The sequence below is a fragment of the Xenopus laevis genome, chromosome 6S (genome assembly GCF_017654675.1).
Source record: "Xenopus laevis strain J_2021 chromosome 6S, Xenopus_laevis_v10.1, whole genome shotgun sequence".
Classification (NCBI taxonomy): Eukaryota; Metazoa; Chordata; class Amphibia; order Anura; family Pipidae; genus Xenopus; species Xenopus laevis.
The window spans coordinates 42,831,329-42,855,673 of record NC_054382.1 but is presented as its reverse complement, the minus strand read 5'-3'; the positions used below and the strand labels follow the sequence as shown (position 1 = coordinate 42,855,673).

Below are 24,345 nucleotides of genomic sequence, written 5' to 3'. Positions count from 1 at the left end.
GCCTAGTCTGCTGTACAGCGAAGGGGTGGCACCAAAGAGACGGCGGATATCATCCTCCTGCTCACCAGAAGAGCACGGGTGGTAGAGGATGGCATCCGGGCGTAGCGGCTCGTATTCCTCTCCATCCTCCAGTTTCAACGCTGGCTATGGGCAAAATCAAAGCGGGGATACGGCCAGTGAGGACGAGGACGGGCAGAACCTCTGGTTAGTGTTCCCCATCTTTGTTATTGGCAGAAACCGCTGTCTTCTTCTAATAATAGTAACGGGCTCCAGTGTGCTGTGCTGGTGTTATGTGGCTGTAGCCTCCATTGTCGTCTGTATTTAGTTGGTACTTTGGGGAATGCATTTTGAACGGCACAAATGATCCCTGCAGCAGGGAATGGATGTTTTGAATGATAATTGTCTTATTTAGGGAGATGTTATCGCTGTGCATGTGTCAATTGCTTCCCTTTTCCCTATTAGAGTTTGGTTGGTGCGCTTGCTTTTCCACTCGTGTTTGGGGGGCCTCTGTGGCAGTGAATGAGTTAAAGCGTGTTAGAAGTGGGCGGAGAGAAGGTGACTGACAGAAGCCGGCTGTGCGTTCGCCTGTCATAACTAGTGGTGCGCGCGCACGCTAACGAGAGAACTGAGGCGGGGTTACACTGACAGATGGGAAGGCCTGGGGATTGTTTGGGAATAATGACAGGGCAAGGTGCGGTGTTAGCGCTTGGTTGCGATTTTATACCCGGCCATGGTCCAAATCTATAAAGCGTTATAGCACTAGCACAACCCGAACACACACGTATTAAGCATGGCTGCGGACTGCGAGCTATTCAGTGTTCCAGTCCTTACAGCAGGCAGCTCCGGTTTGTGGCCTGCAATAAATCCCCACACCTTCTAATTCTGCCTTTTACTGATCAGTGCTTGCTAGGCCATGTGTGTACACTCGGGGTCACTACTAGGGATGCGCCGAACAGGACTGCCATCAGAAATCGCAGGCCCCCATACGAAAATTTTTTCTAGTCGAGCTGGGCTGCGCCCCCCACAAGCCCCTCCAACAGGTCCGCCCTCCCCACAGGTCCACCCTCCACCACACAGTAAAAAAACAAAAAAAATATTGGTGGCTAGGGTTCCCACATGTTAATAAAAAATAAAAAGATATTGGTGGTCAGGGCCCCCCCAAAAAACCATTTGTGGCCAGGGCCCCCCCCCATTAAAATATATTGACTAGGACCCCAATGAGAAAAAAAAATTGGTGGCCAGCCCCCCCCCCACACACACACATAATGAGAAAAATGGTGGCCAGGGCCCCTTAAACGTCCATGCCTTCCCGAAGTCAGCAGCTCTCAGAAAGATGGGGGGCCTGACTAATCAAGTAAGTGTGGCGTGGCCGGGGCCCCCTACAACTCTCCCCCTTGTCCCCCCCTGATGGCTGCCCTGGCGCCGAATCCACTATTTGGGATTCGGTCGAATCCCCGAATCCTTCGTGAATGATTCGTGTGGATACCGAACCGAATCCGAACCCTAATTTGCATATGCAAATTAGGGATAGGAAAGGAAAAAGTGGAAAATATTCTTCATATGTGACAAAGTCACGTGATTTCCCTACATTCCCCTAATTTAAATATGCAAATTATGTTTCGGGTTCGGCTTGACACAAGGATTCAGCCGAATCCTGGATTCGGTGCATCCCTAGTCACTACAAAACGTGTGTAATTGTCACAAGATGTACTTCAAACACAAATGGGAAAAATCACACATTTTTTCCAAAATTTATTATAAACCTAACATTTTGGAAAATACATATGATTTGGAAAACCAGCTATCATCCGAGCAGGCCAATACCAATATCTACAGATATAAGTTCTGACATAAATAGATCCCCCCCCCAGTACAGTACCAACAATTCAAAGCACCACACTTGGAAGAACATATTTTGATTAACTTCAAATGTTAATAAGACTTTTGGCTCCAAATTAACTAATTCAAAGTTTCTTTTTTTTTACCAAGTTTCTGAAAATGCTTTCCCAATTATCTTAGGTATCGTTAGAAGCCATAATGAATATAAATTCCAGGAGCTATGCAATTTGCAATAAAATAATCACTATGTAATTATGTTATCACTATGCAATTTGCATAAGATTACAAAAGGATGCGCCATATAAGGAACCCTAAATCAAAGTAGTGACCACAATTTTTTTATGGGAAAGAGAAAGTAAAAGGGGAGGATACCCCATTTTTTTTTAACATTGGTACAATTGATAGGGCTTGTGCTAAACATACTGTCTGTACTTTTTATAAATATATATTTATGCTTTTTGTTATTTCTTGCTATAAGCAGGACAAAATTTGAAAATTAAATGAAAGCCACATTCTATTTCCTGATCCCAAAGAGCAAAGTAAAAAAAAAAAAACATGAGTCAACTGAAAAACCCTCTATAAATAAAGCTATAGCTGGTTATGTTTTTAAATAAAAAACAGCTCATTATACAGAGTGCTCCCCAACAGGCTGATGTTTTGTTTGATTTTGCTCTTTGGAATTAGGAAGTGGAATGTGGCTTTAGTTTTTATTTTCCAATTTTGCCCTATTTAAAGGCAGAAATAACACGTCCAAGATATTTCCTAATTAGAAGTATGTTCAGCACAGGCCATATTCAGTGAACCAAAGCTGATAAAGGGGTTAAATTGACCCTTTAAGAACAATATCAAATGCAGTAAAATCACAGGCATTTCAATAAAAACAGTCAAAGCAACACAAAATCAATTACACAGTGAGATAAGTGGTCAATATTCCACTTTTACTGGTACTGTGCAATATATTTTAATGGCCAAAACAATCAATCAAAAATAATGAATAATGCTACTCAGTAACAATGGGCATAAAAAAGCAGAAACTGTGTAGTTTAAAAAAACAAAAATGGGCTAACGGAAACCTGTTATCCAGAAAGCTCCAAATTATGGAAAGGCCTTCTCCCAATCAAATATTTTACATTTTTAAATGATTTCATTTTTCTCTGTAATAATAAAACAGTACCTTGTACTTGATCCAACTAATATATAATAAGCAAAATCAGCTTTTTAGGTTTATTTCATCTTTACATGATTTCCTAGTTGATTTAAGGTATGAAAATCCAAATTCCGGAAAGATCTGTTATCTGGAAAACCCCAGGTCCTGAACATTCTGGATAACGGGTCCTATACCTGTACTGTCAACATGCGTTGAACATTTAAAAAAAATGCATATTTTAATTATGGTGGGTACAACCATGACAATTAGTAATTGGTTTCCATTTATGTGTTTGTTTCTGTACTGCAGTTGTTCTGTATCTAAGCAGTTTGACCAGTAATGCAGAATAAATAATGCAAATCATTATAAAAAACTATGGATGCACCAAATCCACATTTTGGGATTCAGCCAAATTGAACTGAATCTGAACCATAATAAATTAGGGAAGGGTAAAACCAAACCGCATGCACTTTGTGTGTGGCTACAAATTACTTCATTACCTCTTTTTTTTTGATGAAAAGTCATATGATTTTAAAGATTTGGTTTGGTCAGGTATTTGGAATTGGCCGAATTTGAATACTGCTGAAAAGGGCAGAATCCCAAAATGAATCCTGAATTCGGTGCATCCCTAAAAACAAAGAAATTAAAATGTAAAGAGCAACTTCAAATTCCTTCCAAACACAAGATAATAATAAAATAGTTTTAAGGGACAATTCCTTTAAAATGTCTGTATATAATGTTTAAGTCCAGTAGAAAAAAAAATGACATTAATTTTAATTGTGAATTTTCTCTGCTGTGTGGCTGTCAGCTCTTAAAATGTATGTGTGGGTTTTTTTCCTCTTCTCTCTTCTGAATATAGCTTTAATATGATTCACATCAGCTGGTGTTCCAAATAAACTCATGCATCTGCTTGGCTATAAGGAAGACTGTACATTAACAAATGCATGTGTATTTGCTGTATCCCAATGCTCTTATCAAGACATATTGCCTCTTTAATAAGCAATACCTTGAAAGCCAGTAGAAAACTCTTAAGACAATCCGATATATCTATGAAGTATACTTCTGGGAGGCTGAGATTGATGTCTAGTAAAACTAAGCAAGGTGGGAAATGTACCAACAGCAAAAATACTAGCACATCTTGAGGGGCAGCTTATGATCTTTGGACTAGGCATCCCAAGAACCCCCAACCCTCCCAGACACATACAAACCAAAAAATAAATAAAATATCAACAAATCAGGTCTTTACTAGCCTTAAATGTGCAAAAACCAATGAGATTATGCTGTAATAGATCAGTGTATCCATTCTATTTGGGTGCACCATATCATTCAGCAATCACTAACCATATTAACTAGCCCATCAATGGAGCAAAAACAAACTTGTCATGAGTAAGGGTGCCTTCAAAGGCAACGGATCAAAATTTTCCATCCAGCCCGCTCTATAAGCCCACCGATATCCAAGTCTTCTGCCGATATCGGTCGGCTCTTTTCCCACCATACATGCACAAAATTAGCTTTGTACAATATTATCTTTGTGTCTATGGCAACCTTAAGGCACTTTAAAGGAAAACTATACCCCCAAAATGAATACTTAAGCAACAGATAGTTTATATCAAATTGAATGACATATTAAAGAATCTTACCAAACTGGAATATATATTTACATAAATATTGCCCTTTTACATCTCTTGCCTTGAGCCACCATTTCGTGACTCTATCTGTGCTGCCTCAGAGATCACCTGACCAGAAATACTACAACACTAACTGTAACAGGAAGAAGTGAGGAAGCAAAAGGCAGAACTCTGTCTGTTAATTGGCTCATGTGACCTTACATGTGGTTTGTATGTGTACACAGTGAATCTTACGATCTCAGGGGGTGGCCCTTATTTTTTAAAATGGCAATTTTCTATTTATGATTACCCAATGGCACATACTACTAAAAAAGTATATTATTATGATAATGGTTCATTTACATGAAGCAGGGTTTTACACATGAGCTGTCTTACTCAGTATCTTTTAATAGAGACCAACATTGTTTGGGGGGTATAGTTTTCCTTTAAGGGATTCTGTCATGATTTTTATGATGTAGTTTTTATTTCTAAATTACACTGTTTACACTGCAAATAATTCACTCTACCACGTAAAATGTCATTCCTGAACCAGCAAGTGAATTTTTTTTAATTTATAATATTGGTGTGTAGGCAGCTATCTCCGGTCATTTTGCCTGGTCATGTGCTTTCAGAAAGAGACAGCTTTCTGGCAGGCTGCTGTCTTTCCCATATCGGTGTAACTGAATGTGTCTCAGTGGGAGATCTACCAGGGAGCTGTTACCTTACCATTGTTCTGTTGTTAGCCCGCTGGGGGGGGGGGTGATATCACTCCAACTTGCTGTACAGTAGTAAAGAGTGACTGAAGTTTATCAGAGCACAAGGCACATGACTGGGGGCAGCTGGGAAACTGACAATATGTCTAGCCCCATGTCAGATTTTAAACTTAAATATAAAAAAATATCTGTTTGCTCTTTTGAGAAACTGATTTCAGTGCAGAATTTTGCTGGAACAGCACTATTAACTGATGCGTTTTGAAAAAAAAAAAAATGTTTTCCCATGACAGTATCCCTTTAATGTTTTTCTTGTTTTTGCCTTCTATTTTTTTTTTTGTAGCCCCATGTACTCAGTGGGAGTTTCTCAGGTTGCCTCATTGGCGCAGAATCCTTGATAATAAAACAGTATCTTATACTTGATCCTAGCTAAGATATAATTAATCCTTATTGTATGGGAAACAATTCTATTGGGTTTAGTTCAAGCATAATTTATTTTTTAATAACCTTAAGGTAAGGAGATCCAAATTGCAGAAAGATCCCTTATCCAGAAAACCTCAGGTCCCAAGCATTCTGGATAACTGGTCCCATACCTTGGTTTGAAAAGGTTTCTTATGTTGGGGCACACTAATACACGTATGACTGTAGATAACATTTGCCATTGGACAAGTTTGATTAGCAATGGCATGGCATGCTAATTGTATTAAATGTATTAAATGCCTTTCTCGTCTTCTTTTCTTTCCACGTAGGTCTTCCATTCTGAGTGAAGTCTCAACACGGTCACGCTCTAAGCTACCATCTGGCAAAAATGTGCTGCTACTCGGTATATAAAGGATATTTCTGTTTATCTTTATGCCTCAAAATAGTATTTATGTTAATGGAGTTGCAGTATAATGACTTATTTCAGGAGTGACATCAAATTTAGCTGTGGCCTGTTCTTCCAGTTTAATCAGAAATTGTCTGTCTCTTTTCTACCATTCTGTCCTTAGACTGCTGAATTCATGAGATCTCATACACACTCTTAAGGTCCTGAAGTAAAGACAATATGCAGATAACAAGGGTTCCATCATAGCATATTCAACATGCACAATAATTGTATCCATACAGGAGCCTAACTATAATTATGCCATTTAAGTCCTATTTCCAAAAGGCCCCAAAGTTCATGATGTATTCCAGCCAAGTACCTCAAATGCTCCCAGAATGTGCCTGTTAGAACTGAAAAGAACAGGCCAACATGCTTAATTTTGGCGCTGCTTTGACAGCTCGGTTTTGTTATGTGGTGCACTTGCCTGCAGCTTGAATTTTAAAATTCTCTGTGATGGCAGCATAAAATACTATTGGCTTTTATTTCTCCATGCACACTAGAAAAATATTAATATTAGGCCTACTTTGTACATTTGTATCAATTCTTCATTTGTGTAGATAAGGCCTATATCCTCAACTGTTCCCACTACAAGGCCATGGCAGGGGTATGGAAATCCAGAATCATTCTTTTCTTGTGTCTAATTAGGCAGGTAAACCTTCTATAGAATGCAGAGCAATACGATGTATCTGTAAACTATAAATGGTTAAAGTAAATAGTTGGTAGGAGAAAGGATGGCAGTGGGACATAGCAGCTTGGCTTTTGGAATTTTTCCAGCTCTGCTGTACCAATAGACATATCAAGCAGTTATAGTATGCTGCTCTGAACTAACAAATTTGCTGAATGCTGATAAAGACTCATTTTTCCATTTCAAATGCTAGTTCAGTCATACTTGTCTAATCAATGGGCCTTTATGCACAGTCAAGGGTTAATAATATGTATAAATGTTTGTTTGTTATATAAACATGTCAATATATATCGGGTCTAATACAGTTGTCCACATCTATTTTGACAGAATTGTCCAACCATCACTTGGTGTGACATAAATGATTGGATTTTTTAATCCGTTTGCTGTTACCCAAGTTCAGTCTGGCAGGGTCCCCTGTTCTTTAGCTAACCTCTGTCTGCTTACCTGCTGACCCAAGTGTCAGGTTTGAATTTTTGAGCCTCACTCCAATGATCAATCACATAGGAGTCTCAGGCAAAGCTAATAGCCACAATAGACTATTCATGGCTTTGTGCTTATTGGCTAATGGGATTTCCAGTCTTGCATAGACTCTGACCAAGACCCAGTTAGATGTATTTTGGGGATCTGATCTTTTTGGGCCTTAATATGGGCCAATAGGTTGATTCCATGAGAGAGAGCGGCCAATCAAAATGCAGAACTGTTGTCAAAACTGCCCCCAAATGTGTTTACAATTCTAAGGATTAAAGTGTCTGAAGTACCAGGCTAGTTTTGACAATTGGCCAGCTATACTCTTCAGATTTTGCCTTTGGTGCCAGTGACACTCCTATATATTTAAATAATTTTGTATAGCCGAGGTATGCAGAACCCAAAAGACTGTATAAAACTTGTTGGTTTTATTTATTTAAGTAATTCTGTAATGTGTCCCCTATTTTTGTTTTTCCAAATCTAATCAGTCTTTTGGGTCTTTATTGTACGAGTTTGCTGTATTTTGCTTCTGGTCAAATGAGTGCAGGTGCTCTCAATGGTTTTATTTTAATGTTTTTTTTTTTATCATTTATATGATTCTGGGAAAGAATAAGCTATTTCTAGAGGTCTTGTGCTTTATATGTTTTTCTTTGGTTACAAATTATATTTCCACCATAATATTTATATATGTGACTGCCTTTGTCTTAATTTTCCTTATCAAGACTAGAAATTTAAACATTTTAAGTGATTGAGGCAGATTTGGAATATAATACTTACTGGATCCAAAGCAAGCAGCACAATTTAGTTTATTTTTTAGGATATAGGATGCAATTATTTTCTATATCTGTATGATTCTGATGACTTAGGGGCTGATTTATAGATGCTTGAACCTCCAGGTTCTTCATTTGGATCCAAAAACCACACATGTATACCCAAGTCATACGTGATTTCTGAATCCTAATATGATTTGCTGCTTATCGGTTTTTCTTGTCCCTGAGTGGGTTTAAAAAATAAATAAAAAGTTTGGTATCTAAAACCTGCTAAGATTTTAATTTTTTTGTCAAGGAAAAAAAATGTTTGTCATTAAGCCACGGTATTATGATGCAGAAACCAAGACTTTAGGAACTCAGGTTTTAGGAATTGGAGGCTCAAGCATTGATATCAGCCCCTTAGAGTATTCAATACCAGCACACAGAGCTAAGTGCACAGTGTTCTCTATCCTGTATATAATGTATTTATTTTATTTTCTATATAGGAGAAGATGGGGCAGGCAAGACAAGTTTGATAGGAAAACTTCAGGGAATAGAGGAGTACAAGAAAGGAAGAGGAATGGAGTATCTGTACATTAATGTTCACGATGAAGACCGAGATGGCAAGTATTTTTCACTTATAGACAGTAAAGCGTCTGCACTGTTGCTCTGAAAATACTTACATTGATGAACAGGTATCTGTGAAAAAGTGCAACGCATGTAATATAATCACACGTGACATACCAAATTCCATGAATTTGCTTATTCTGGCAAGCAGTACTCAAGTTGGATAGAGTTACAAAGCCACTGTCTGATTTTGGTCTGGGCAGACAAAATGAAATTCAGTGGACCTCAGGGTGATCTGCATCTCAATGTGCTCATAGATATAGGGAGGTGAAATTTGACATCTCACCAGCTGAGTTACTCTGTGGCCTCCTTATAACTTAATTTCACAAAAGGAATTGTAGTCCTCTACTATGACATTGCTATAATACTTCTAGATTAAGAAATATACTGAATATTCATTGCCAACTCGTTTTATCTTAAGTGTATGATCAGAAGTAGGTTGGAAACGTGGCTTTTAGATGTTAGATACTATCAAAATAAAAGTTTGCTGATCTTCCATACCACAATATAAAGCTTCATATTTATATTCTGCTGATAGTTTCCTCATATGCACCTGAATATTAGTAGTTCTGTCTATGGCATTAATTTGGTAGAAAAATATAATCTGGTTTTCTAAACTAATACTGTTAATTGAACTAATCTGTCATCGATTGGGTTTTTCCATTTAAAACATGCAATGCAACTGTCTGGTATAGGAATTCTGATTCCCTAAGGCATATGGCATTTAAGGTGATTGTCACTTGTAAATGTGGCAGTCCACCTCCCTCTCTTCCATTGCCGTTAATAGGATGCAGTGATCATAAACTCTCAAAATCCATATTAGCAGTTTGACACTGAATATTTGTAACCATAAAATTCTCCTGTATTTATCTTAATCATCCCTATAACATTTATTTGAATCTATTTTGTTTACTTGCTTATTTGTCTTTTTAATTCCTTGTCTTTGTTCTGATCATTGAACTGCATTTCCCATCATTGTAGATCAAACAAGATGCAACGTGTGGATCTTGGATGGTGATCTGTATCACAAAGGACTCCTAAAGTTTGCCACGGATCCAAGCAATGTTCGGGACACATTAATAATGCTAGTAGTAGATATGTCCCGGCCATGGCTGGCACTGGATTCATTGCAGAAATGGGCTAGTGTGATCAGGGAACATATAGACAAACTTAAGATCCCACCTGAAGAAATGAGAGAGATGGAAGAGAAAAGTATGTACTAATTATGTACTATATTTGTCTGGTATTTGATCAGAATATCTTTTTATGGTATCTTTTGCTGTACAGAGTAATTTGAATAGTTTAAGAATTTTAACTCCTGTTTGAGATGATAAAAGGGGACATTACTTTTTCAGTTTACGTTATTTATTTATTTTAACTTTCAAGATATTGGTAGTTCTAACAATGCTCATATAGTAAAAAGTATGCTGTGTGCCTTCTGCTGTTTGCCTTGGCAACAATGGTTTGCCTTAGAGGGGAGCTGTCACCCTATGAAAGAATTCCATAATAATATTTTGTGATGTTAGTCAAGCAAAAAACAAAAAACAATTTAGTTATAATTGACCCGATATGTCCCCTTCACTGCCATTGTTGAAGCAGACAGGTCTGTCATGGTTCATTGTGCTTTTGCCTGTATTCAGAAACTTCTTACAAAGACTGATACAAGAATCTATAGTGATACTGGAATTTGTCATTTTTAAAGGTGAACTCTTCTCTACCTGTGCCAAAATAAATATTTTGTCAATAAGTATTTATTTAAAAAGTCCCATCTTTTTTTTTAAATTTTTTTTTTTTTAACTTCGTGTTAATTGCTTTCGTAAATGTAATTAAACACATTAATAAAATCACTGTTATTTATCGGCAAAAATTGTAAAAATATACATTGGAATAAAACAAGTGGGTTTTCCATTTGCACTGAACTTTGGAAGACATTGGTATTATTTTCTGTGCAAATTCTACCCTTTCGCATTCAGCATCGGTTCTGTATTCATTGATACTTTCAATTAGTGCTTCATAACTTTCCACAGGTAGTGGGCCAATTATTTTTTTCAGTGCATGTCTGAGGGCCAGACATAAAAATGAAGATGTCATGTAAAGCATTGTTTGAAACATTGAGTAGACTGGTGCCACAAATAGATACTTAACTAATTTGATACATAACTAGATACATTAATTTTTAATTCTTTTAATTTACAGTTGTAAGAAATTTCCAAGAATATGTAGAACCAGGAGAAGAATTTCCTGCTTCTCCTCAGAGAAGAAACACTTCGTCAGAAGAGCGGGATGACAGCATCATTTTACCTTTGGGAGAAGATACACTTACACATAACCTCGGCATTCCTGTAGTAGTAGTTTGCACTAAGGTGAGGCTAATTTAGAATTAAACATAGTATTTTACTACACTCAAACTTCACAAATCTTGAAAACTAAAAACTGATGGGTGAGAATTCTTATCTCAAAAAAAAAACAAAACAGTTTTTACAGTCCTTACAGCCATTGTTAAAGAGGAACTATCGGAAAATGAAAATTTAATGTAAGCTTCAGCATACTGACATTAAACATTCTTAAAGGAAAACTATACCCCCAAAATGAATACTTAAGCAACAGATAGTTTATATCAAATTGAATGACATATTAAAGAATCTTACCAAACTGGAATATATATTTACATAAATATTGCTCTTTTACATCTCTTGCCTTGAACCACCATTTCGTGACTCTATCTGTGCTGCCTCAGAGATCACCTGACCAGAAATACTACAACACTAACTGTAACAGGAAGAAGTGAGGAAGCAAAAGGCAGAACTCTGTCTGTTAATTGGCTCATGTGACCTTACATGTGGTTTGTATGTGTGCACAGTGAATCGTACGATCTCAGGGGGCGGCCCTTATTTTTTAAAATGGCAATTTTCTATTTATGATTACCCAATGGCACATACTACTAAAAAAGTATATTATTATGATAATGGTTCATTTACATGAAGCAGGGTTTTACACATGAGCTGTTTTACTCAGTATCTTTTAATAGAGACCTACATTGTTTGCGGGGTATAGTTTTCCTTTAATACAATCAATTAAATATTCTGTACTATTTCTGAAGTAATCAAGTTCATCTTCAATATTTCTCTCTCAGCATCTGTTTCTCTTCATTCTCTCTTCATGCAGCAGTTGGGTGTCAGATATTCATTGACTGTTATATCCAATATATCTTATAGGGGGGCTCCTTTTGCCTAGAAGATGTATAAGAGCTCACTCTATTAAAATCACCAGAAATCTTGTCTCTCTACATGCCAAATTTGTGCAAAACTTAGTTAAAAGTTTTTTGTACTGGAATCAGTTACTTGGGTGAGCTCCAATACATCTAGGGAAGGAAAGGAAGCCCATCCATAAATATTAGATCTAACTGTCAATGAATATCTGACACTGAGATGCTGAGAGAAGGATAGTGAACATTTCAGAAACAGTACAGAATATTTAATTGATTGTATTTACAAAGTTTCTTATTTCAGTATATAAAATTGTGGCATTTTAGAATTAATTTATTCATTAAGGAACACATTCAGTATTATTATTATAACAAGTATTATAGTATAGTATTATAAGTATTATATTTTATATGTACTCTTGTGGCACACCACTTTCCAAAGTCAATTTTCAAATTTGGTAATCCTATGTGAAATGGGCTAAAAAAAAATAAGAGCATTTGTCACCACTGATCTTTTTTTATCTATGCTAAGCTCTTACTGTTCTGTATACCAACCTCTTTTGATTTCTATCATCTTTATTCATTGGTGTACCTGTGTACTTTTTTAGTGTGACGCCATCAGTATTTTGGAAAAAGAACACGACTACCGAGATGAGCATTTTGACTTCATTCAGTCACACATCAGGAAGTTCTGTTTACAATGTATCCTTTTTGTCTTATGCCTAATTCATAAAAGTAGAACTATTCTATTTAAAAGCTAACCAAATATATTTAAAGGGGAACTCCAACTTCCAAATCAAAATTTAATAAAGAGGCCCACATAACACAGAAACCCCTAATATACCCATCACAGTTACCTATTTCTTCAAAAAGTATGAATAAATGCCATTTTCTATGCTGCAGTCCAGCTGTTCCCACTTCTTCTCTTTCTGCATTGTTTGAAATCCTGGCAGGGAAGGAGGGACTAAACACTGATGTTACAAATTGTAACAACTACTCCACAGCTTACAGACAACATGCAGGAACTACATAACCCACAATGCATTGCACTATGATGTTCCTTCCCTCATTGAAATCATGTGTGCAGGGAATTGTGGGGTTTGGAGGATGTAGACTAAGGACAGATGGCTGCTGATACAAAGTAACAGTAGTCAGCCAACTCAGCAAACTAGTCAGATAGATCAGCAGAAGAGCAGGGGGCTAGGCTTAGGGAATGTCAGAAACTATTAAAAATCATGAAAAGTCTGCATATTTTTTAAATTATGAATATTGCATAGTTGCTTGAAATTGTTTACTTTTCAAAGAGCTTAAGTTATGTTTTTGTGGAGTTCCACTTTAAGGAACCACATTTAACAGATTTCTAATTGCATATACTGCTTGAAAAATATAATTTTTTTATAATTTATTAATAATTTTATTTAATTTTTATATACAGACTTTGTTTTATGTTTTATTGTTATAGAGACCTGCAATGTTGATGGTCTGTTTACCTTTAAATGAAGTTCTAACTGTAGGGATAGCATTCCACTATCTGTCTGTCTTGCTACAAAAGCTTTTAACGAATATGTATGACAGATTAATATAGTATATTCATGAAACTTAAAATATAATGTAGACAGAAACTCTAAAACATTCTCCACGATTAGGAAAACTACGATGTATTAGTATGGGACCTATTATCCAGAATGCTCTGGGGCTTTCCGGATAACGTGTTTTTCTGTAATTTGGATCTTCATACCTTAAGACTACTAGAAAATCATGCAAACATTAAATAAACCCAATAGGCTGGTTTTGCTTCCAATAAGGATTAATTATATCTTAGCTTGGATCAAGTACAAGGCACTGTTTTATTATTACAGAGAAAAAGTAAATCATTTTTAAAAATTTGGATTATTTGATTATAATGGAGTCTATGGGAGACGGCCATTCTGTAAATCAGAACATTCTGGATAACGGCAATCTGGATAACGGATCCCATACCTATACAATCAGCACAGTTAATTGAAAAAGAAACAGATGTATTGTTAATTTATGAAACAAATTGGTATTAATAAATTGTGTTTTCTTTAAAAAAAATCGAAAGATGGTGCCGCACTTATTTACACATCTATAAAAGAAAACAAAAATATTGATATTGTATATAAATATATTGTTCAGCAGTTATATGGATTCCAATTTAATATGCCTGCTGTGGTTGTAGAAAAGGATGCAGTATTTATGTAAGTATCTGTAAAGACTGTCTATAAAGATTGAAATCAAGTGTTGGGAAACTTGTGTATTTTAAACTTGGTTGAAGCTGTATTGTGGGAAAGGATGCATCATACTAAGTGGGTTATTTATTAAAGTTCAATTTTTTTTCTGGTTTTTTATAGAACAAAAACTTGAATCTTTCAAGATTTATTAAACTCCGATGATGTTAAAAAAAAAAATTACTCCAACTCAGACCTGCCGAGTTTATGTAGAAGTCAATGGCAGATGTCCCATTGATAGCCTGACCTGGGTTTCGTTCAATAATACGAAGATTTTGTGGTTTCGAACTTGAAATCCGAAAAAGTCGCAGTTTTCTTTGACAAATCTGAAGTTTTTTTTTTTAAAAAAAAGTACAATTAAGGTTTTTTTTTTTTTCACAATTTTTTTTCAAGTCTTTTACCGCACAAGACATTTTTGTGAAAATGTATTGATAAATAGGGGTGGGGGGGAAAATCAAAGTCGATTTGTTCGGAGTGGTTTGCAGAAAGAAGTGAGAAAACTTCTGATTTTGATAAGTAACACCCCGAAAGTTTAGTTTAACCCTTTGCTTGGACAATTTGTGATCTGTCGTTTAAAGGAGAAATAAACCCCCATACTAAAAGCCCCCCCTAAACTTTCAGGCATTGCCCCCTCACCTCTCCACAATGTGCATTAGTTAAAAAAAAAAAAAACTTAAACGCAGAGCCATCTTCCAGCTCTTCATGATGTCTTCAGGTCTCAACGGCGATCGGCTCATGCGCAGTTGAAGCCAATTCTTGACTTGGCCCATCTGCGCAGGCTTGTCGGTGAAGAGACTTGAAGACAATATGAAGAGCCGGAAGATGGCGACCTGGAGCTCCGTTGTGCTTCTTTGCATATAAGGGTCAGAATTTTTTAAAGGCTTTTTTTTGCATATCGTGGAGGGGGGGCAATGAAAGTTTAGTAGGGGTTTACTTCTCCTTTAATATAATGTAGCCGGGAAATGTAGCATCTATGGTCCTAGTTCCTCTTTATCAGTGCTGTAGATTCTGTCATCTATGGGATGTACGGGATTTTGATGTTATTAGCCCATACCCATAGATTTAGTTTATATATGTAGCACATATTTGAATGTTCAGTGTGGAATTAAGACTAGAGCTTTAATACAATCACAATGCCAATATAATATGTTGGCATTCTGTAACTGAAGGATGAGAATGCTTTGTGAATGCTTATTGTGATTGTCAGACATTTAGCTTTAAAATCTATTCTGTATTATATGTATCTCCTGGCATTCCAGCAGTAGAAGAAGTCCCCAACCTTTTTTACCCATGAGCCACATTCAAATGTAAAAAGAGTTGGGGTGCAACACAAGCATGGAAAAGTCCCTTCGGATGACAAGGGCTTTGATTGGCTATTTGGTAGCCTCGATGTGGACTGGCAGCATATAGGAGGCTCTACTTGGCACTATACTTGTTTTTTTGCAATTAAAACTCGCTTCCAAGTCTGGAATTCAAAAATAAGCACCTGCTTTTTGGCCACTGGGAGCAACATCCAAGGGGTTGGAGAGCAACAACTACTGTTTGGGGATCACTGCCTTAAAGGGATAGTTAACAATTTACATTACATTTTTTGTGTTGAATTATTCAGCTCCCCAGTTTGGAATTTCTGCAGCTATCCGATGTAATTTACCGTAGCAGTCAGGGATTGGTTTGAGTGAGAGACTGCAATATGAACAGGAGAGGGTCTGAATAGAAACATTATAAAGGAACAAGAAAAAACTGTAGCCTCACAAAACAGTCGATTTTGACCAATGGGTTCAGAATGCTATAAAAGTATATGCCACATTAATATCATGATATTTTTTTCATTCATGTGAGTGAAGACACATCTTCAGATGAATACTGTATTGTACCAAATGGTCGCCTCCCCATGAACACATGTAATTGTTTTAAATGGTTTTGCTTCTAGTACACCTGATCTTTCAGGCACTTTGAGGGCTGTTTTTGGCTTCCATGGCTTTCACCTGCTTGTACATGTGCTCGTGGGGCAATAGTTGCCTGGAATATCAGCCTGCACATTTACAGCCACCTATTGTTTGACAAGCACTCTGCAGTCTATGGCAAGTCAAGGCTGTGTCAATTTAACCAGAATTCTTTAGGTCATAATCCCTTTTCATTTTGTTAACAGACCAGCAGGATGGGATAATGATAAGAAAATAGGAATATTACATGAGAATTTTCAGACACTAAAACTAGAAGACACTTTTGAAGATATCATTATTAAGCCACCTGTGCGAAAGGTAAATTTAATAATATTTTTGGAGGGATTTTGAACGTAAAATAAAAAAAAAAAAAGTAAGGTATTTTGTTTATATAGACTATAGGGACAATTTTTTTTTTGTACCAAATAAAAAAAATACTTTCTCAGTTCGATCAATGATCTTTACATACAGAGATGTGTGTCATTGCATGGACATGTTTCATTTTTTGTTTTTTCATTCTCTGAAATATTGTATAATAACTAGCTTGTCCCAAAAAATTACTTACATTTATTAGACTTCCTATTCCTAGTCATGTACATTTGCTGAATTTTCTTTTAGTAATAATATTATAAGTAGCTGCTTAATAGGATTTTTGATAACTATGATTATTTTACAGTTTGTACACGAAAAGGAAATTGTAGCGGAGGATGACCAAGTGTTTCTTATGAAGCAGCAGGTAGATACTCCTTAATGTAATATTGAATTTTCAGCCATCCTTTTGTTCCTATGAGTCATTTTTTGCATCTCTTGGTTTTCAGTCACAGTTGGCAAAGCAACCACCGGCTACAGCTGGACGCCAGGTAATTATTGTTTGAGATGTATGTTAGAAATCTCTTTGTGGGTACAAATTATATAAAACGTGAGTATGTATGTGCTTCCCCTGTTCATGGGGAAAATGCTTTTTTTGTCTTGAACTCTTGTTTGGCAGTATGTGGGGTATTCAGGGCCGCCATTAGAAATCACAGGCCCATACAACAAAATTTTTGGGGCCCCCTGGGCCCTGCTCACCTGGCCCCCAAGTCCCACCCAGATCCCGCCCACACCACAGTTAAAAGACAACACAGACATCAGTGCTAAAAAAGGTAACCACACACACAAGTTATAAAAAGCTATTGATGGTCAGGGCCCCCTTATAAGTTAAAAAAAAAAATGGGGCCCCAAAGAATATTTTTTAAAAAAAACATTGGTGGCAGGGGATTAAAAAAATAAAAAAAACACATTGGTGTTCAGAGGAATTGAACTCGTGGCTTCAGGACTTAAACTTCACCTCCTATCGTTACTTTGGGTCTTTTCGATGCTTTATGACTTCAACTTCGGCTGTTTTTCGTAACTTTTCGCCGCTTTGGGACTTTGGCTTTTTTCGTGGCTTCAGGTCTTTTTGCCGATTCGGGACTTCAGCTTTTCGCCACTTCCACATTTTGGCTGTTCGGGACTTCGGAAGGGCGGCACAGCTTTGGTAATGTCAAGGGGGGCCCGGCTCTTTTGAAAAGTTCAGCACTGCTGGGCTCCCCTTCAGGCCCGTGTCCAGTACACTTGTACCCCCTGATGGCGACCCTGTGGGTAATGCTGGGAACAACAAAACCTCCTAAGCTTGCAGGGTATAGTGAGTCTGTTAGTCAATCAAGTTTATCGCTGAAAGTATTTTTTTAAAATTGGGTCCTTAAGATGACCTGTTCCTATATTTTAGTCAAACTTAAAGGGGCGAGTCACTTTTAAGTTATCTTTTAGTATGTTATAGAATGGCCAATTCTAAATAGCTTTTTAATTTGTCTTCATTATTTATAGATAAAAAAAACTTAACTCAAAAACCACAAATAATAAAAGAATGAAAACCAATTGCAGTTTGTCTAAGAATATCTCTCTCTATATCATACTAAAAGTTAATTTAAAGGTGAACACCCTCTTTAATCACACAATAATTTCCATGTGTAAAATTTGACTTAACTGTTTAAAGGCCATCCTTCTATAATATTTTCTCCAACAGGATGCTTCCCCGAGGGTACCTGGTGGCTCGCCTAGAACCCCGAGTAGATCAGGAAGTACTAATGTTGCCAGTGTGTCACCAGTTCCTGCTGGCACAAAGAAAATTGATCCTAACATGAAAGGTAAGGACAGACAATACTGGTTATAGTGATTAAAGAGACATTTTATGTGGAATCTGATGAATATTGTTTTTCTTTCTGGTTACAGCTGGAACAACAAGTGAGGGAGTCCTTGCTAATTTCTTTAACAGCTTGTTAAGTAAGAAAACTGGGTCACCAGGTGCTGGTGGTACAGGAATCCCTGCTGGCAATTCAACTGGTAACAGTTTGCCAACATCTGCCAAAAAAACAGGTACCGGTAGTTATTTCTAAATATTTTATCCATTAATGTGCTTGTTACCTATGCAGCACTTACACATAAAGTGTACATAGCTCTAATGTTCACACACATTAGGACAGGTTAGCAAACGAAACAAACAAATGCCTAGAAAAGGCAGGTCCTCCTTCATGTCTTCATGGTATAAAATATTTAATGGTTTGTCTTGTTTTTAATTTGTTATGCCACTACTGTCTGTGTAGGAAAGGAAATTGGATTACTGGTCTATCTGGTCTTCATTGCTGTTGACCAACACTGCTGCTTCTTGTAAGGTGTGTGCTACCTCTGCCATCCATAGGTATGGCAGAAGCTGAGTAATATGACCAGTTATCTTCCATTTTCTGTTTTTCTTTACTGCCAGTATAATGAATTTTGTAACAAGAGTGCCACCTGTTGCTCAGCTCCTGTAACTGTATGGTCAAATCCTTATTGTGAAATATACAGTATTACTCTGCTTTTACTCTGGTTACCCTTTTGCACATATATTGAAAGACTGGCTTTGTAGCATGGAAATGTGGCAACTACAGTCTGTTTCTTTAAATATCATGACTAATATCCAGTAAGGTGAGATGGAGTTGGAAGTCTGCATAAATGTGCTTTCACTGCAAAGTAGTGATGTGTGGGCCGGCCTGATACCCGCGGGTCGGGCAGGTTCAGGCCGACTCCTGCACAAAATGATCGGGTCGCGACCTAGCAGTTCCAGCTTCCGGCCCTGGAATTTATCCCACCTGCCCAGAAAAAAAAAAGTAAATATATAGTATAATCACCATACTGTTCCGGTAATGGAAGCATCTCTATTTAATTCACAATCGCGTACCTATACTTCTTCCCGACATACAAATACTTATCCTTTCTGCCTCTTATTCGTTTAGACCTGAGAAGTACAGGCTGCAAATTAAAACTTGTTTTTAGAGCACTGCATGCTTTTAAACACACCTAATAACCTAAAGGAACATTCTGAAATGCACCTTAAATGCAGATTTTGAGAAATCTCTTAGTCTCTTTTTGCTAAAAAAAAATTTAATTTGTTTGCATTTGCTTATTATTTTTATTTTTTATAGGACAAAAACCTGTTCTAACAGATGTTCAAGCTGAACTGGAAAGAATTTCACGGAAACCTGATATTGTCTCACCTACGAGCCCGACATCACCTACAGAAAATGACACATCCTGAAGCGACCAAAAACAAAAATCAGCCACTTGTCTAAATCCTTAAAGTTCTCTCATTTCTGCCCTTTCCCTCCTCAGTTGTTGTGGATCTGCAGAGACAAACCTTTTTTTTTTTCTGAGGACACTTGACATGTTTATGTATGTTTACCAGATTAAACATGGATTTTGTGAAATAGTCAAAAACCAAACTGGACTTGTTTAGAACAAATCTTTTTCAACGTTCATTCTCATGTTTCATTAAGCTGCTGATAATCTACAAATTTAAATAGTTAATTGCTATATAAATTAGATTTTTGCCTCTGTAAGCTGGTTATCATATACCACTTTCTTCTATTTTGGAAGATAGCTTGATGGTAGAAATTATTTTGATGAATGAAAAGAATAAAAAAAAAAAAAGGCAAACGCTTTGTGCAAAATAGTGATTCAGTACCCATATGGGGTTAAATTTAAACGTCATTAAATATTGCTGCTAAGCTTACAATAAAACAACTTAAGCCCACACGGGCTTGATCTACTACTAGTTACAGCATTTTGTGTAAAATGAACAAAAAGGAGGTTACAGCGGTTTATCACTTTATCAGTTATGTGGCCCTGCTTTAGAAGATCTCTCTATGGTGTCATTTGGGGCTCAAAAAGAGCCTACAAATAAACAATCATTTAATAAAGTTGTATTTATTTTCTGTGTAGATTTTAAAACTTTTTTTTGTTCAAATTTTAATTTATTTCCTTATTTTAGGGGTAGCTCCAAACCTGGTATTTGACAAGATATATTTTATATTAAAATGTAAATTTAAATGTAGTAAGTTGCAACATTTTGCTTGTTAAACATCCCATATGCCACTGGCATTCAGGCTTACATTAATACAGGTATTACATACATTGGTCCCATACCTGTACAAACATCTCCTGGACTGGCTTGGACAGTTTAGAAACAATGACGTAGCCCTTGCAGTTGTGACTTCACTCATGTTATGCATAGGAAGAATACTTCCAAATTGTACATTTCTAACCAGGCCCGGACTGGCAATCTGTGGGTTTTGTTAAATACCAGAGAGGCTGCTGTAATATGCCATTGACAGTCACTATTTATTGGGGGGGCTGTGTGGGCCTCTGTGTGTCTGAAATGGCACGGCCTCTTTTGAATCCCAGTCTGGACCTGTTTCTAACTGATATGCAATGTAGAGCCAAGTGTAGTAATCTTGTGACATAAAGAGGTACTGACCTTTTTATACATGATTTTTACACCAATTTTGCCAGAAATGAATCTAAATGTCTTCAATTGACTTCTATGCTACTATCTGGTGTGAAAAAACACCTTCATAAATTCATCTAATAATGCTCTTTAAATTTCATGATCTCAATCCATGGCGTTAATCATATGTAAAGGCAACAATGGAGCTTTATAAAAATGCTATTTTACTTTTTTTTTTTTTGTAAAATGTATTTCGCACCTGTTTAATTTGCTATGGCAAATGAGGGTTTAGCCTCATTTGCCATAGCAAAAGGGCTTTTCTTAGGTAACTGCAGTCACTGAACGCCATGGATGTGCACAATTAAATAAAAACAATGGTTTGCAGCAGGCTGACTGTCTAGTTCTGAGGGAGCAGTGCAACTCTCACTCTCCTGAGAATGAGCAGGAGTGGGGTTGTAGATGTGACATCACCACTACTCATCACTGGGAGGAAAGGGTCCAGTCAAGGGGCGATGGGGCTTACCTTTTACACTGCACATATGTACGAGATAACCCTCTTTATGTAGCTGTATCAGAAACATGTAGGAAGTATAAACATCTTCAAAATGTATAAATACTTTTAGGTGTGTTGCATTTCAAGCTCTGGAAGACTTATTTGAATGGATTACTTTCTTGCATGCATAGTAACGTTGGAAAATTTGAATGATTTCATATTTAACTGCAGTTCTACACTGAAATGCAACAAAATTGTATGTATTACGATTAAGAGCTGACTATTTTGAACTTTAATGGTCCCAATCTTGGCTTTATGCTGCAAGATTATTAGTTGTGCAAGGGACATTTCGGAATGAAAAGTTGGCTTATCTCCTTTAAAATATAATTTAATAAAAAAAATACATAAACGTTGTTGTTTTGTGCCTACCTTCATAACTGAAATGACTATCACATTAGTGGCGCAACAATGGGGTTTTTCTCCACTTGATTGTTGCTGGTCCTGAATTTATTTCAGTAGACAAATTTTTCAGTCAATTGTTTTTTAAAGCTTTTTGGGCTTCTGACTTTTTTTCAATTCATCTTTTTATTGTTGTTAAGTCAGATTGTAACCAAGAGGGACTAACAAATCATGCACTTTTGTGTGTGCCTGCACATTATGAGGTCCATTTATCAAAATCCAAATTTATCGCATTATTTTCTGAAAACGACTCCGACCAAATCCGCACCGATTTTTCCCCTTGTTTATCAAAACATCTTCCTGAAAATTTCCTGTGCAGGAAAAAAGGAAACATTTGTGTAAAATTCGAATGGTACTTTTTTGGATTTTTGCCTGAAAACCACAAAATCTTCGGATTATTGGACGAAACCCAGCGCAGATCAGGATATTTTTGTGACTTCTCCCATCCTCGACAGGTCTGAGATGCCAAATTTTCGGATTCTGACTTTTTCCATCTTTGGGGTATAATAAATTCTCGAATTTTTCACTAAAAACTCCGATTTTATATTTTGCCATTCGGACTTTAATAAGTAACCCCCTATGTTTCTGAATGAAGTTGTAGCACGTAGTAGCTCTGCTCTGATGGCACCAGTTGGATGAAAAATCACCCTTTTCACCACTGGGAATTTTCTTGGAGAATGGATGAAAAAACATTTCTGTGAAGCTTGCTGGTTTATCATCATTATTATTATTATTTTTTGACAAATTCAGTTCAAGGGAGTTGCATAAAATGTAATAGTGCTAAATTGCACAAGCAAAAAAACTTGCACACCTGGTTGCCAATTCCTGAGTAAGTAAAGGTACCAGCACTCGAAAGTTATTGCAATTTTATCAACAAGTGGCAGGGTATATTAAATTGCAGTTTAGATCTAACTACACTCACAGTCTAGCAGGCACATTCATAAGTACAGAACATACAGGAGATTTTTATCTTGGAGGACTTGAGAATAAAGGAGAACAGTATAAATTGTGAAATTACAGCAGTCAATAGAAAAGTTTAGAAGGACATTCTTTAAACCAAGTTAAGATATGAAGGATTATAAGAGGGGAGAAATAACTTGGAAAAATACAGCATTTGCAAAGAAATGCTGCATCTGACAGGTCAGAACATACATCAAGTTTTACCCAATCTGATCTAAACTTACAGTTTAGAATAATAGCAGTCCAACATCACTAACCTGATCAATCTCTGTTTTCAGTAGAAATTTAATTTCTACATGGCAAATAATTTCCGTTGGTTTTAAGTTTTTTTTTATCCTCCCTTGTCATAATTTGATATGCAAAATAGAGTGAGGGATTTGTCAGAATCCCAGAATAGTGGATTAGATAGTAATAACACCCTGCCTTGACACAGAAAGGAAGACTGCCTGTCCAAAATGTAATCATACCTATGGTTGTGTCACTGCTCTATAGGAAATGCATTTATGAAGAATGTTATGAGATCTCACATTAGCACTTCTATATGTGGTATAAACAGAAACAGTGACTTTTTGAAAGAGTATGATGTCTGATTCACTCAGTAGGGCCCTATACCTTAATTTTGCCTAAGGATTTACCTGGTAGTAATTCTAAGAAATGAGATTACATATTTTTTACTAGGGATGCACTGAACTCTGCACATTTGGGTTCAGCTAAATCCATAACCCTGGATTCTGGGTTTCTGCTGAATCCAAAAGAGCAGGGTTTGGTGCAAAGTGAACCCGAATACCAAACAGAATCTGAACCCTTCTGGTATGTGCCATTTACCAAGTTAGCGCTCCTTTATATCAACACCACACGTTAATAAAAAAAAGTCAATTCCCAGGTTTATTTAAATATTCACAAGATATTTACAGGGAGATCAGTTAACAGACATTACTATGAAATCTATTAACAGATTATGTGACAACATTTCTCTTAAAATTAGAAACAATTCCACCATCACAGCTTTTATAATAAATATTTTGTATTAAACCATTTTTAGAAATCTATATAGGGTCACTTACTCAGAGTTCCCCTCATAAATCACTTACTTTACAGTTTAAAAAAACACTAAGAAACCCCAATATGAATGAAACATTTTACTTATATAAAAACCTTGCTCCCGGCTGGGGTCTGTAAGTAAAAATGTAAAACAAGGGGCCTCCACTTCTCCATTCCCTGTCTTCCTCCTTCCCTATTGCGCCACTTTGCTATCACGCTAATTCTTGAGTAAGCACAAAGTGTGAAACACATATGTAGAAGTTTGCTCTGCCCCAGTTCTGCAGGAAGATTAGGTGTGTTGACACAGGACAGAATGTTTTCGTGTGTGATATCAAACTACGCAGGGAACAAAGAAGCTGAGGTCCTTTGTTTTAAATTAAGACCCCGGCCGGGAGCGAGATTTTTATACAGGTATGGGACCTGTTATCCAGAATGCTCGGGACCTGGGGTGTTCCCAATAATGGATCGTTCTGTAATTTGGATCTTCATACCTTAAGTCTACTAGAAAATCATGTAAACAT

The 24,345-nt window shown here is 36.7% G+C and overlaps 1 protein-coding gene across 1 annotated transcript; it reads left to right on the top strand.

The window, feature by feature from the left end:
* Positions 1-20,365, top strand: dync1li1.S (dynein cytoplasmic 1 light intermediate chain 1 S homeolog). Its single transcript, NM_001088590.1, is given in 13 exon segments — positions 1-204; positions 6,053-6,126; positions 8,574-8,690; positions 9,676-9,906; positions 10,891-11,057; positions 12,508-12,601; positions 13,983-14,118; positions 16,298-16,409; positions 16,768-16,827; positions 16,910-16,951; positions 18,136-18,256; positions 18,342-18,485; positions 19,571-20,365. Coding segments are annotated over 13 exon segments (1,527 nt in total). The 5' UTR covers positions 1-88; the 3' UTR covers positions 19,684-20,365.
* Positions 20,366-24,345: the final 3,980 nt, after the last annotated feature.